Source organism: Alosa alosa, chromosome 9, assembly GCF_017589495.1.
Source record: "Alosa alosa isolate M-15738 ecotype Scorff River chromosome 9, AALO_Geno_1.1, whole genome shotgun sequence".
Classification (NCBI taxonomy): Eukaryota; Metazoa; Chordata; class Actinopteri; order Clupeiformes; family Clupeidae; genus Alosa; species Alosa alosa.
In genome coordinates this window covers 8,409,257-8,424,911 of record NC_063197.1, presented here as the reverse complement: position 1 = coordinate 8,424,911, position 15,655 = coordinate 8,409,257, and the positions used below count along the sequence as shown (strand labels likewise).

The 15,655-nt window shown below is 40.8% G+C and overlaps 1 protein-coding gene across 5 annotated transcripts in view; it reads right to left on the bottom strand.

Annotated features, from left to right (window-relative positions):
- Window positions 1-13,245: 13,245 nt before the first annotated feature.
- bcl6aa (BCL6A transcription repressor a) overlaps window positions 13,246-15,655 on the bottom strand; it is a 28,758-nt gene continuing 26,348 nt past the window's right edge. For 3 of the 5 annotated variants that reach the window (XM_048252264.1, XM_048252266.1, XM_048252267.1), the window contains 5 exons: window positions 15,265-15,443; window positions 14,924-15,094; window positions 14,680-14,810; window positions 14,327-14,464; window positions 13,246-14,180 (listed from right to left, as the gene is read on the bottom strand). In XM_048252264.1, the coding sequence (XP_048108221.1) occupies window positions 14,037-14,180; window positions 14,327-14,464; window positions 14,680-14,810; window positions 14,924-15,094; window positions 15,265-15,443 (763 nt within the window). In that variant the 3' untranslated portion in view covers window positions 13,246-14,036. The remainder of the gene's footprint in view (window positions 14,181-14,326; window positions 14,465-14,679; window positions 14,811-14,923; window positions 15,095-15,264; window positions 15,444-15,655) is intronic. The other 2 variants (XM_048252265.1, XM_048252268.1) reach the window with 1 other exon arrangement.

Genomic DNA, 15,655 nt, shown 5'->3' with positions numbered 1-15,655 from the left:
CTGTATCAACTGCTTTCTGCTTAACTAGGCCAACTCTCTCTGTGTCTCTCCATTCTACAAGGATATAAGGCACATTCCATCCAACTTTCTATCCATTCATCCTCTTCAAACCATTCACTCATCCACCCATTAAACTATCCATCAACATCCATTAAACAATCTGCCTATCAACATCCATTCAACACTATCTCCACACTATCTAATTTTTTAAATTATATACTCTGTCTCAGGCTTTATGCATACAATCTGGCTCTCTTAAAACTACTATTTCCTCTGCCCACAACTGTTTCAAAATAAATGTCCTCACTACAATAATTCACTATTAAATAATTTAACTATTTAACTGTTCAGCCATTTCAACTGTCAGTTGTTATCAACTATGACTCCTGCCAACTGTTTCCAAATAAAAGTTTGTTTGGCATTTTATGTTAATATACAGTATGTTTATATTTTCATGCACTGGTAATTTCCTCGAAATTACATTTTCTAGTTATATCAGTTAACTAAAAGCACCTTGCTATGATTGGAGCACCTGATGACATCTGGAAATTGATTCCAGAGCTGAGCTGCATGTCAGCTCAAGCCACCACACAGCAATGCAATTTGTTAATTTAGTGTTCAATGAACTCAGCATGGTATCAATTATCTTAAAAGGAATGTGGAGAAACACTGCCACCTGCTGGTTAAAGTATAGTATTGCAGTGTATTATTGGCCTCTGTGAAGCCTGGCACATTATTAACCAATAAGGAGCTAGCTGCTTTATCAGGACCAGATTTGTTTGTTTGGAAGGAGAACTGTTGCGCTCTGCATCATATATATTGAAGCTAAATACCGCATTGGGCTCCAGAACTTAGCCTACGTAAGTAGCGCCACCATCATGGTGGGGGCAACGATCACTGGAAGCCAATGGAGACACAGGTGTCTCTGATTGGACATCAGGACAGGTGTCTGATTGCCGTCCAGTGTTGCCCATTATAGGTGTTTAGCCTATGCCACCTAATAGAACTCAACAGACAATATGATATCTAGCTTTCTAATGTCTGTGCTCTGCATGTTTTGTGCATATTATCCTAACTTAAACTGCTAGTAAGAGAGATGCGCTCAATTTTTTTGTGTGTAGTGCAAACATACGTAGCCTAACTGTCATTCTCCAGGCAAACACTTGAAGGATAAAGAGTGTTTGTATGTTTCTTGTCAACAAGGATATGGTGAGTAGGCTATGGTGATAAAGATAGAAATCCTATGTAAATCACTCACTGGTGGCATTCCACTTTCTCAAAGAAATTAGCATTTTTATACACAAAAGTTAAAACACATGAGAAAATAGTTTGACAGCAGCAATCAGCATTGCTTCCTTATGGGACTGTTCAATCCAGTAAACTTGCTGTGGTGGTTTTCTCTTACAGGACAAAACCGTGAGGAAAAGCTTCAGCGCTCTGTGCAAGCCTGGTCGAGAGCAGTTCTCTGAGGAGGAGGTAGGTGGGTGCCGTGCACTGCTCCAATAATTAGGCCTAATCAAGGCCCAGCATGTCCCAGTGTGTCGGTCACGCAGGACATATTCCTCCCCCCCAATGTAACAATATTCCCCTTTCAACAGTCTTACATGCGTTCCTGTGAGGCAAAGACTTGAAGTGTTGTCACATGCTGTTATGTAACAGAGTGTTCCATCCATCCCTTAGTTCTCCGTAGACCCAAGTGCTGTTGAGGTATGCCACGTTAACAGCTCCACTCTACTTAACTTGACACTTGAAGAGTCTGATGACGAGGTACAAGCATTAGCTCTCTTTTGCAGTTACCAGGGAATCCTATTGGAAATAAAAACAAAGCTTTAAAAGATTTTTTTTTTTTTTTTTTTTTTTTTTTTGTCGTTCCTCAGATATCTACTAAGAAAGAAAAACACTGGCGGCTTGGGCCTGAGAACCTCAATGAAACAGTTGCTGTAGAATTTCTAGACACTGAATGAATGATTCAGAGAAATGCCAATACAAGGGCTGTCTTTTATTGCCCTTCTGCCTTCCTTTTAATTTATGTAAATATATAACATTCCTAAAATAAAGCTATCATATTCCATCCAATTGAGGTCTTTCTTTTTTTTTCTTGAAGTACATGGTCAGGGTGGTGATCTGATCTCCAGATGTGCAGCGTAGTGTACACAAGCCACTGACTTCCAATACAGACTGTATCAGAGACGACCCTGATCTTGCACACATCCAGTGGACTGCATAAGATCAGGCCAGCATCTCCTCATTGCTGTGTGGCAATTAAAGTTTCTATTCTATTCTCTGAACACCTGTGTCTGTCATGGCCATTTGAGTGTGCAGTGGCAGAACACACAATGGAAATGGACACAGTGGGACACTGCACTCCTACTACCTCTGGGGGTTGCTGGAACATTTTTCAGCATTTGCGCCTCTGAGAGGGAAGTATCTAGACTCCTGACATGTAGCCGTCCTACCACATGCCCGTTGGACCCTATACCTACGAGCCTACTTCAGTCCATCAGCCCGACCATCGTACCAGCTATCACACATGTGATCAATGCTTTGCTAACCTCTAACATTTCCAGAAGCCTGGGTGACACCGTTACTAAGAAAACTTCTCTCAATCCTGCTCAAGTCGAGAACTATCTCACTCCTGCCTTTCCTATCCAAAGTTATTGAACAAGCAATCTCCAAACAGGTCTCTGAATTCCTTTCACATAACAACCTCCTGGATCCAAATCAGTCTGGGTTCAAAAGCGGCCACTACCGAAACGGCGCTGCTGTCTGTAACAGAAGCCTTAAAGGAAGCCAGGGCGACCGCTCGGTCATTAGTACTCATTCTGCTTGTCTTAATGGCTGCCTTTGACACGGTTAATCCTTCTCTCTATACTCTCTAACATGAGAATCTCCGGCTCTGCTCTCTCCTAGTTTGAATCCTACCTCACAGGACGCTTGTTTAACGCATCATGGCTTGGACCGCTATCTGCACCTCACTATCTCACCACAGGGGTCCCCCAGGGCTCAGTGCTGGCCTCCCTTCTCTTTGCTATCTACACCACCTCCTTGGGACAGATTATCTGTTCGCATGGCTTCTCATACCACTGCTATGCAGACTACACACAGCTCTATCTGTCCTTTCCACCTGATGACCCCTTGGTTTCAGCACGGATCTCGGATTGCAGACATATGCTACCTCCAGACCGTTGCACTCCTCAGACGAACAACGTCTAGCTCTGCCACCGGTACGCTCAGGCCAATTCAAACTTTTCTCATCTGTTGTTCCTCGTTGGTGGAATGCACTGCCAGTTTCTACAAGGGCAGGGACATCCCTCTTCATCTTCAAAAATTCCTGAAGACCCAGCTCTTCAGAGAACATCTCCTCTCATAGCACTACTTACAACTAGGCCTACTCTTGCTGATCCTAGCACTTACCCCCTGTCTAGAACTGACACTCAACTGTTTATAATCAGTACTCACTGATGCACTTATTCTTACTGTACTCTACCTTTTTTAAATTGTCCTATAATGGTTGAGAGAATTGCTTTAAAACTTAAACTGTTTGCCATGTTGTTAGTCGCTTTGGTTAAAAATGCGTCAGCCAAATGTAATGTAATGTAATGGAAACCAATCCTATGATTTGACCAGTCCTAAGATGAGGATTACTGGGTGTAAAGTACACTGTTTGACACTTAGTAGAAAGTTCAGATATGCGAGTCAATCTCTCAATTCGATGTTGTTAAGACTGGACGAGCGTCTCAGACCCAGCATGGATGTAGATGAGTTGGTGTTGAGTGTAATGGTAGCTAGCTGGTACATAGCTGTGCAGTAGGCCTGTATGTGTGTTGGGTAGGCTAAACCTCCCTCCTTAACCCTTAGATGACCTACCAACACCTACACTCTTCTATGAGTGGGGTCAAAAATTACCTCAATTAGAATGAATGCGTTTTATGCTGTAAACTTAAAACATTTCTTTAATTTTGGTTAAATACGATGATGATGATGATGATGATGAATAATAATAATAAAAACATTTAGAATGTTTTTAATTTTTATATATTTTTAAGATGTGTTGCCTCATGGCAACATTGTACCATAATGGTAAAAGTGAAATAATTCCTATTTTTAAGAATTAAAGCTAACTTATTAATTTAAAACACCTATCCTTATAACAGAACACTAACACAAAAATATTTATCTGGTTTTCAATGCATTACAAGTATCATACATCAAAAATTATACATAACAGTTTTTGCCCCCAGGCAACATTGTACCATTGCAGAATGAAAATCAATATTTTACAGTTATAAAGTTATAATAATAATACAAATTATCATATGAAAACATCAAAATCACTGTTATTTACTAGTTAAAAGCTCCATAAATCTCCCCAAACATTCTCAGGTACAGTATACACACACAACCACACACACACACATCTATGGGTTTGCACACTTACACCCATGCATACTCATGCGTACTGATGCACACACACATTACAACATCCACTTTCCCTCTGAGACCTGCACCTGACTTTTTCAAAGTTTAGTAAGCAATTTGTCTCAAAAGAGAAACACAGGGGGTAGGCCTATAGCAAATAGAGGAATCAGTCAGGCCTCAAACTTGGGGCTACAGGGTAGCAAGTCTGCAGCTTCACCGCAACACCAAAAAACCTTGGATGTTGGTATGATAATCAGGGCACATACTCAACTGTAGTGATGGCATTCTATAAAACTTAATAAAACAAATGCATGTTCTTTACATATACAGGTCCTTCCCTATTTAGTATATTTTGCATGGCCATATGCAAATCCGTTATGGTTCAATATTGCCTCAGGGCAACATGCAGTTTTTTGTAATTTTCTATGACACCTACATTGATATGTTATGAAAAGTTGTTAATAATACATCAGTAAATGTATATCTGATAGTCACAGTTGATAAAATTCAAAGGTTCCTAGGGTTAACCTTTTGAAATTTCATTTTTAACCCCACGTATGGAAAAATGTGGTACTGATACAAAAAATGCAATTACTTATTAGATACAAATCCAAATGGCCTCATGTCAGACAGCCTATTTGAGGAATACATGGAAGATTAAACAATACAAATTTAAAATGACCAATAATTTTTGACCCCACTTATGCATCTAAGGGTTAAAGGAAAATTCTGGCTTTTTTTCACATAGATCTTTGTTTCACAAAGTCACTGAGTTCTGTTGGTATGAGAAATCCCCCGAAAACAATCTGTGCTACCTAGCTCAAGTTGCTGCAGCCAACAGTTAGAAAAGCCAGGCAGCTACAGTGCTATACTATGGAGGGCATGGTTTTAAATAGGCTCCCAGAGTGTAGCACTATAGCTGCCTGGCTACTCTAGCTATTGGCAAGGATGGGCAAAAATACATCAAAATGTTTTTGTTTTTTTAATTAAATATCTACCCTAATTTTAAGTGTATCAAAATTCAAAATAGACAGCAAAATTCATAGCCACATGTATCAGAATAAAATACTGTGTTTTTGTATTTTGAAAGTACTAAAAATACTGTTTTTCCATATCTTTCAATTTAATTTATTTTTTCATCAGTACACTGACTCTGTTGATTTAAGTGGACAATGCTTGAGAGCAACAGCTTTTTTCTGCCTTTGAGACATGTACCTGCAAACAATCAATAGATCAATATGCTAACTTGCCTGTTGCATCTAGATCCTAAATGCTGTACAGAGATGCACTCAAAGTCAAAACTGAACTTGTCAAGCAGTACAAAGTGTCTTACAACGTCGATGCATGCCCAGATTGAGCAATGTTGCAGGACAACCACGTATAGGGTGAACCAGTGACGGACTGGGATTAAAAAACGGCCCTGGCATTTTCACCAACCAGCGGCCCACACGGGGACGCGCATGCATGTGCTCGCAACACACAGATATAACTTCACATGCACGGACATGACACGTTTGTAGCACCATTGGTGATTAACTCTAACTTTAATATGCATAAAGACTGAACCAAGAACATGGATATATCAATGCACAACTCCAAAAAAATGAATGCAATATGAAATATGAAAATGAAAAAAGAATAGCCTAGAATACATGGATTTCTATGTAACGTCACGAAAACATGCGTGCGCAAGAGGCAGAAAGCACCATAGAACAGCATAGAACAGTGCTCTCCATGAAAAGAACAAAATGTGTTTTTGTGCTGAAAACTGCACCAATTCGAAATCACGATGGTTAGAGAATGTTCAATATGTTCAATATCCCTAAAGGAATGCATGTCTTCGCCAAAAATGACAAAATACGATGTTGATGCAAATGAACGGCAAACTCTGAAATATAGCCTGAAATGAGATGCTATTATCATTGAGACAACAGGGGACCAGGGGTATATAAAAATTCCGATTGTAGCTTACAGCAGCCGACTATTTAAGTCAAGTTTATTACGTTGTGGCACCAAGCGTCTTCTGCCCCACGGCTGCGCGCGAATGTAGTTTTGTTGATAAAGGGGAAACCCATCAGAGCAGCCGCTCCACAAACGTGTCTTAATTAACGTCATGCAGTTAACAAGGTGTGATAGACAGGGTTGCGGAGAAGAGCAAGCTCCATCACGTCATCAGCATCCAAGTTCATTATAGGACCTCTTTCTCTGTCGCCATCAGCATAAAGGCCTCCAAATTATCCTGTGACAATCGTGTCCTTAGGCGATTCTTGATGAATTTAAGAGTGGAAAAACTCTGTTTACATGGCACTTGAGTACATGACCGTGTTGGTAGGAATTAATTTGCTAACCATATATAGTTGTAGGTAGCCTGACGTTGTCATACTCAAATTCTAGTCAGAATATGAGCAAAGATGGTTGATTACGAAGATCCTTCATGAGAGGCAATTTCCTGTCCCTGGAAATTTATGCAAATAGGGTAGCAGTACACGCCAACGCACATTTATGCAGTGATCGGCTCTCTTTTTAACATTGAGGTCTATGGCAGAATCCAAGAATTTCCCAGAACCTGTCCATCATCGTAAAGCCTGATTTGATTGGTCCGCCCGATTTAGGGCGAGCATACTTACAACCGGACCCGCGTCACACAGAGCAGGTTGTTTGCGCCATGCCCCTTTTGAGGGGAAAACATTCCCTCAGAACAAGCCAGAGTGAACCGGTAGACATGTACCAACCACACAGCTAAGAACCCTCCTGAGTTTCTTTTGCCTACCATGTCCTCAAAAAAAATCCTGACAGAAGAAAATTATGGCTACAAGCCATAAGAAGAGAAGACCGTATGACACTTCTGGTCACTGAGTGGGGTTGTTGCACCACTTCGTAGCCTACTCGGGAGACTGAAGGGACATGTTTTTATATTAATTGAATTAAGCTTTTGTAGGTATCTTTCACGGTCAACGACCGGCAAAGTGGTTATGTATTGAGTGGTCATATTGATTTGTGGTATTTTTTGTTATTATTTACTCCTGCGATTTCTGTACGAATTACGTTTATTGACCCTAATTTGCGTTGGAGTTAATGAGAGGGGTTGTTTGTTTTCCCCCCGAAAGGGGCGGGAACGTTTGTCACGAGTCAAGTTCCCGGATGTGCCGGTCTAACGTATACTTGCCACACAATGGAGCAATGCCAGACCGAACTTCCCGTGGGGCGGGACTAAGTTCGGAATGGCACCCAGGCTAAGTTGTAGGCACAGGTAAAGAGGTTTAACTTCTGGAGAAGGAAATAGCAACAGATTGCACAATTCTTGCAGGTAGCACATTTCTTTCTCACCAGGTTTATTTCTGTATCTTCCTATATCTCCGCGGCATCATCAAAGTCCGACCCTTTGACTGAGGAGACTTTTTCAGGCTGTCCCAGTGCGTGGCGAGATGTGTCAATTCCGACTGTAGATTTTCAACCGTAGCACCTTCACTAAATTTAAGCAGACATTCTCTTATGTTTCGAAGTGCATTTGGGTGCAGTTTATTAGCTTTTATAAGGGGAAAATTCCGAGGATCAAGGCATGCTAGATCGGCAATTCCCCGTGCTGAAGGAAGTAGACGCATTCGGTTTTGAAATTCCCAGAAGTCATTGCTTCATGTAGCCTAACTTTTGTAAACCAATAATAAAATAAAAGATACAGGCAGCATATTTATTGTATTTCAATTTCAAACAATGCACTTTTAAATCATTTGATTGAATAAGGTTACAAAAGAATGTAGACTGATGTAAATATTGAGGGTCACCATGACTGTATAGAGACTCATGTCTGGTATAAATACTGATCAGTTTCCAACTATAAAGGAGGAAAAGGGAGTTAAAGATAAATGGCTTTATCGAAGTCAAGCAACACTATTGATGCTTGATAGAGGGCTGAGAGATAATGTAAAACCGTCTTTACGATAAGTGGGCATCGCAAACCCGACAAGCATGCCGGCCCACGAGGGGCCGCGGTCATTCTGGCATATGCCCAAATGCCAGACCATCCAGTCCGTCACTGGGGTGAACTCAGGTAAATTGGGCTATCAGCTAAAATGGGCCAGATAAGGTTGGAGTTGTCTTTACATTCTAACAACCAATCACAGTTCAAGAAATTTTAATTATTGCTACAATGATACTTGCTTTGACTGTTAGATTGGTCTGAGGATATCAAGGTCAGTGGGGCTTTACCTTATATGGACAGTGGCAGGAACATTTGAAAGGTGAGTGAATTCAGATGAGAAATACATTTCACTAAAATAAGGTTCATATAATCTTCTGAATTGAATGAAGTAATGAAAGCTCTGTATTAATTGCGTCAACTTGTGGTTAAAATTCAGAGAAACGTGGTTGTTGTAACAAAAAAATTCCATCTAACTTGACGGCCCATTTTAGCAGAAATCGCATCATGGGCCACCACGGTCAGCTCAAATGGGCCACACATTTAGTAATTGTATCCCAATATTCTTTAGATTTAAAGAGAAGATAGCTTGATCAAGTCTATTTTGTGAGTTAGATTAGATTAAATTAGATTCAACTTTATTGTCATTGTACAGAGACAACGAAATGCAGTACATGGAGAAAATACAGCATAACATGAGGAGAGGGGAGGAGAAAAAAACAGCCCCCAGACTATGCTCCTATGGGGAGTAGTGTGGGAACAGGGAAAAGCACCTCAGCATCATAAGCACATAGTCGGTACACTTTACAGCATGAAAAACACACGGCTTGCAACAGGGGAGGGAGTGGGGGGTGGAGAGAATCCAGCGCAGGCAAGCAGCCATCTGGTCCTGCAGCCATGTCGGCGCTGGTCACAGACCTGCTTGTCAGACTGGGGGCACAAAGCTATTTTGTAAGTTCCATGTGTTCCGATTATATGATTATCAATATTATGATACACAAAGGGTCTGGGTAAATTATTAATTAAATTATTTTTTCATCGTGTTGCTTTAAGCGAGACATGGGGCAACTTGTTGCAGGGCAACCACATAACCGGTTCCAAGTGTTCCGGTTCCAACTGGTTCCAAACTTGAGGTTGGTGTGTGTGAGCAACGTACACGTTACTCATCTTGCACTGGATCATCTTCCTGAATCTCAATGTTCTGATCACAACAACTCTGGGCAAATTACAAGTCCGCACCAATCAGAAGCTGCATTCATTGTTTTGCACTTTTATGATGTCACTACAACTACAAAAATACACACCTATAAAGTATTTTGATACAAAATTCAAAGCCATTTTCATCAACAAAATAAAATACAAATGACAACATACTTTTTTGTATTTGAAATACTTATTTTAAATACATGTATTAAATGCTGCCTATCCCTGGCTGCAGCAACTCAAACTAGGTAGGCCTCCTGATTTTTCTGTGTTTGTGTTTATGTCCATTTTGATCCAATTTGACCGCTTTGCTATGCTGCCCACCCAAAATTTCTACCAGCCAACCCAAACGTAGTAAGCTAAAACCGCCCCTGCGAGCAATTACCAAGTATTGTGTAAAAATCTTAGTTATGACGTGAATTATGTTTCACAACTGAGTCCCTCAGGCAGGCTAGTAATGAGTCTCTTATGCCAACTCAATTTCCCTTGGAAAAGCAGATTAAATGCTACAAAAGCTGTTTACTGACTGGTATGTTTCTAACGCTCAGTAAATTAATTACTCAGAGCAATTAATGGACCTTGTGTTAAAGAACCTTTAGACTGTTAAACAAAGTTTACTTTAAGAATGTAATCCTTACTTAATGCAACAGCACGGTATGGCATACTGTGTCATTTTGTCATTTGCAGACCGTTGTGCAGTTTGTAGGGGAAATCAGTTGCAGGCTACCGTGAAGGCAGTGCATATTATTTTTGCGAGCTCTTAGACTGTAATACACAGTAGTCGGAGAATGAATTATATTAAATAAAAGCCCTAGTGCTGTTTGGTCTATTGGTACCCTGAACCAATAAAGGGCAAAAATACATCAATATATTTTAAAGTAAAATGCCAAATGCCCTAATTTTATGTGTATCAAAATAAACTACAAAATGATGTTGCCACACCATGTATCAAAATAAAAATATTTAAAATACTAAAAATACTATTTTTATACTTTTCAAACCTTCCATATCTGTCTAATTAATGTATTTCTTCATCAGTACACTGACACTGGACAGTGTTTGAGAGCAACACCTTTTATCTGCCTACAAGACATGGCATCTACAAACAGTCAACAGATCAACTATGCTGACCTGCCTGTTACATCTCGTAATCTATACTGTAATAGAGGTACTTAAAACGTCACCAATAGGCAACCAAACTAACCTATTGAGAGCCACAGAAAGTAAGCAAACCAATGCAATTCTATTACCTTAAAAGAACAACTTCAAACTCATGGTACACTGAATATGGAGAATGTAGTCTCTGACATTGTCAATGCATGCCCAGAATGCTTAATATTGCTTTAGGTGATACATGGAGCAACCTTTTGAGCAGGACAACCGATTGAATGATCATGTTAATTTCCCTACTAATGATTAAAGTTCTCAATAAAAAATAAACTGCCCAATATTAAAGGGAATGTGCCAGGACAACAATACTCAGGAACAGTGCCTCGCAACATTGCTCAGAAAGATGCCTTGTGTACCAGCTTTAGAGGACACATACACATCACTGCCAGTTGTTCCAAAGTTCTTCCAAAAACAGGCAAACTTGTAAGAGTGGGTGAGCAAGTAACCATGTGGAGTGAGTGGGTTAGTGTGAGAGAGGGAGTGTATTGTGTGTGTCAAGGTGTAGGTTTGCATATGTAATTTGCATAGTTATGTCCACTCCATACTAACATTTTGGGATGACAAAATGTTTCCTACCAATATTTTGGCGAACGCATTCGTAATATTTTTGATGTGAAGTCATATTCATTCAAACTTGTCCTCTTAAAGTGTACATCTCCAGGACAACCAAAGCTGAGCCCAAACGCACACACATTGTGTGTAGATTTTCACCAATAGCTTGAGCCAGGCCTGGGCCCTGTGTCTGCTCTCGCCTGTTAATATGGGTGCTGCATGAAGACCAACAGGTAATGCAGCCGCCACACTGCCAACGCACCCAGTGTGTCACTGCAGGTGTTTATTTTTCACTCCAAATGCCAGATTATTGCTGGCCAAATTCTGAACTTGTGGTTAAAATTGCAGGGATGTACTTTTTTTTTTTTTTTTATTATTATTATTATAATTTCCTGAGCGGGAATTCCTAAAAAAAATATAATATTTCCAAATCCTGGAGAGCCTTAATTATGTCTTGAGAGTCAGGTAAGACTGTACTGCACTCTGATCTGTGTATATTGTGGACACAATCATCTGTGTACTGTTATCACAGTATACTGGCATCGCAGTTTCTCTCTTCAATTTTCACTTTTTTTTTTTTATCAAGTGCACTGTTGTTATTTTAGGGTGAGCAAGAATGTGTCATAACTGTTGACCACCATCTTTTTATGTGTAATATTACTTTTGCCAAAGCACAATATGTGGTTCAAATGTGAGGTGTATCTAAATCCATCTATATTTACATGGGCAAATACAGTATACTCTGGTTTGATACATAGAAATCCAATACATTTATTTTACATTCATACATCTATATTGTACAATAAGCTTAATGCAGGTTTTTTCTTTTTTTAAAAAGCCCAATCCCAAATCCAGTCCAAGATGTACAGCTCGAGCAATGATGAATTTGCATGTTTTCAAAGTTGGTGAAAAGCAGTTTAAAAATATACACACTGGAAAAAATAAACATAAACAGACAAACAAACAACAAAAACAGGACAAGTGTTGTCCTTTAGTAGTACCTTAATAGAACTGGGCTGAATGCAAAAGAATTCAGTCACCACAGAAAGAAGGCACCTGGAGTACACAGTGTATGTACAAAAACAACAGAACTGGACAGTACCTGTTTTTAATATCTTTTACTTAAGCCTCTAGTACAAGGACAAAACTGTAAACCTTCACTTGCAAAAAGAAACAAAAACAAAAAACTAACACATTTCTATACAAATACATTTGAAGCAAAATATCTTCTTGGTCATACCAAAGCAGTACCATTTTTTAAATGCATATTTTAACATAAAGGGCCCTATCGTGCAATTTTTCGCCATGCGCTCCACTTTTATTAAACCTTGCGCCCAGGTGTGTGGCAATTAACGACATAAGGTGTGGTCTGGCGCATGATCCAAAAATCGCTATCTTACACCCTCTAAAAATCATTACATCATTGACCAAGAAAACCTTGGCCTATAGCGAAAGATACATATAAAGCACAGCTGAAGACGCACCGTCACCACATGTAAGCAGCAACTCCTCTGCAGGATAAATATCCTTTAGGATTTTTATTCAGTCTTTCGAACATTATTGGGTTAAGTGTTGCTTTTTTCAGGCTATGTTTTCAATGGTAACCCCTTGTCAGTTAATAGTGAAAGTAATTAACTGTGTAGAACTGTTTTGTCGTTAACTATGAGATCACAGTGATGTTAGTTTCACTTTGCCTATGAGTTCAAATAATAGGCGAGTGCAGATGCATGTAGGCTATACTCTGCTAGTCACAAACAGGTTTTAGTAAAGCAAGATTTAGTGGAATCCCTGTTCTATATGGTCTCGCATGCAAGCAGATTCCTTCAAATGCGCCGCTGACTAATCAAAATACCAATGTGCTGTTTGAAGTTGCGCTGCTTGCTGTTAAAGGGAATGACAGATGTCATTCTGATTAAGAGACATAAGAACAACCCTTTTGCGCTTGGCGCCCAGCGTTTGATCACAAAATCACATCATTAAAATAGTGAACATGGACTGGCCACACCTTTAATGTCTATAACATTGACCACCCGTTTCTGATCGCCAAGATAGGGCCCTTAATGTTTTCAGATTGATTCTGCCAGCAGAGAGCAATCCAAGGGATATAATTACACATTATGTCACTCATTTTATATATATGTGACCCAACGCCGCCAGTAGTTGCCAACCCCATGCATTTGTCCTCTTAGTAGAGCAGCTATCATTTCTTGAGTATATAACAGGAGACAATTTGGATATCAAACATTTTCGACACAGTTGGGTTTTCTATTTTTTTTCCCCATGAGGAAGGTCATTCTACATGGTGTACTCAGGCGTTGGCATATAAAACCTTTTTTTTCTATAGTTTACACAATTCTTTACACACCCAGATATTCCCAAAATATACCGCCCTTCGATCAAAATTCCCCCATATACTTTCTGAAAAGTAAGCTCTTTGATATAAAATACTATATTCTCAAAAACTGGATTTCATTGTTTTACATTCCGTCCTCTTTTTCAACAAAATAAAGCTTTATGTAACTCAAAGCTTATAAACACTCCCAACATTTCTTTACATCTATATGTAAATATAAACAATAAAGTGACTACAAGAAACCGTTTGTGGTTCTATGTTCACATGTGGACGAAACCCGTTTAGGATGGCACCGACTGCCCGTACATTTTTTCCCCCTCGTCACATTAACACAGTGTGGCACTACAATTTTGGATGATTGTACAAAGTCAGGGTCTTTTTGAATGCCATGGTCAAGTGGCACGTGTGCACACACGTACGTCCTCAGCATGTCTTGGTCAGGTCCGTGGGCATGTCCGCCGTAGACATGCGGTACTGGATCTTGGTGTTGGTGATCGCTCCGTGCTTCTGTCGGAGGTGCAAGCGCAGCTGGCTTTTGTGACGGAAATGCAAATTGCATTTCTCACACTGAAAATGCACCAGAGAAAAATAACAGAAATAAGTTCAATGCATTGAACTTATCACCACAATTAACCGATTAAATCAGGCAGTACACACTTCTCAAGCAGAGCTTTGTGAGCAGCATGAGCAAGCGGTCTCTGAAGAATGCTTACATGGTAGGGCTTTTCCCCTGTGTGTATGCGTAGGTGGCTCTTCAGGGTCTGCAGGTGACGGAAGCGCGTTCCACAGATTTCACAGGGGTATGGCTTCTCTCCCGTGTGGATCAGCACGTGGGCCCGCAGGTGTGCCACCTGAGAGACAAAAAACCCCACAGCAGCAGCGTTAGCTTCCTCACTCATGTTAAGGCTAGACAAGAGAGCTAGGTAAACAAGCCGCTAATATACAAACATGAGAGCTGGCTACACATTGGAGGTCTCCACACACACACACACACACACACACACACACACACACTCTCTCTCTCTCTCTCTCTCTCTCTCTCTCTCTCTCTCTCTCTCTCACCCACCTGCACAAAACGCGCCCCACAGGTTTCACACTTGTATGGCTTTTCCCCTGAGTGGATGCGCGTGTGAGTCTTGAGGTTGGCTGGTCTGTTGAACTGAGCACCGCAAATGTTGCAGCGATACGGCTTCTCTCCTGAAGTGACAGAAATTAAAGACAGAAATGAGACACATGTTCATTGTTTGCTGATGAAAACATGATGTAAAAGACATGTAAAGGGTGAGCTGTGGCTGGTGTTGTCTGCGTACCTGTGTGAACCGTCTTGTGGCTGGCGAGGTTTCCTTTGTAGCGGAAAGCAGCCTGGCAGCGGTCACATTTGTATGGCTTGTCACTGTGGACCTGAAGCATGTGGCGTTTCAGTGCCTCCTCCTCTGTGAACTTTGAGTCACATTCGTTGCAAAAGTATGTACCGTTTTCTACTGAGGAGAGGAGAAGGGGGCCGGGGAGAGAGGAAGAGGGGGAGAGAAATGCCTCATAAGTGGCGATAGGTTGAAAAAAAACACCACAACAAGAGCTGCTAATTCTGCTCAAATGCCTTCTTAAAACCGATAACCGGCACGGCGTCTGCTGACTGGGAGGGGATTCTTACCAGAGCTGGAGTCGGAGTACTCGGAGTGCATCTCGGCCATCTCCTCGGCCAGGCGCGAGGCAGTGTTTGGGCAGATCTCAGAGTGGCGCGGAGACTGGGAACCGCAGGACGTGCACTTTAAGTGACCCATGTACAGAGACGAGTGGCTGTCACTGCTCCGCTGGGATCCCTCCAGGGTCCTAGCACCCACACCACAAGAAAGGAGGGAGAGAGGAAGAAGGAGGGTAAGAGAAAAGAGGGGGGGGAGAAAAAAAGTCAAACGTCATTTCCCTGATATCTCTCCACCAGAACCACTGATATGACTGCTGCCATCCCGCTTTGAAATTCACGAGACATTCAATGAATTTCACACCGCTAGGCTGCGAGGTAAATCCTCAGTGTGCTAAGAGGA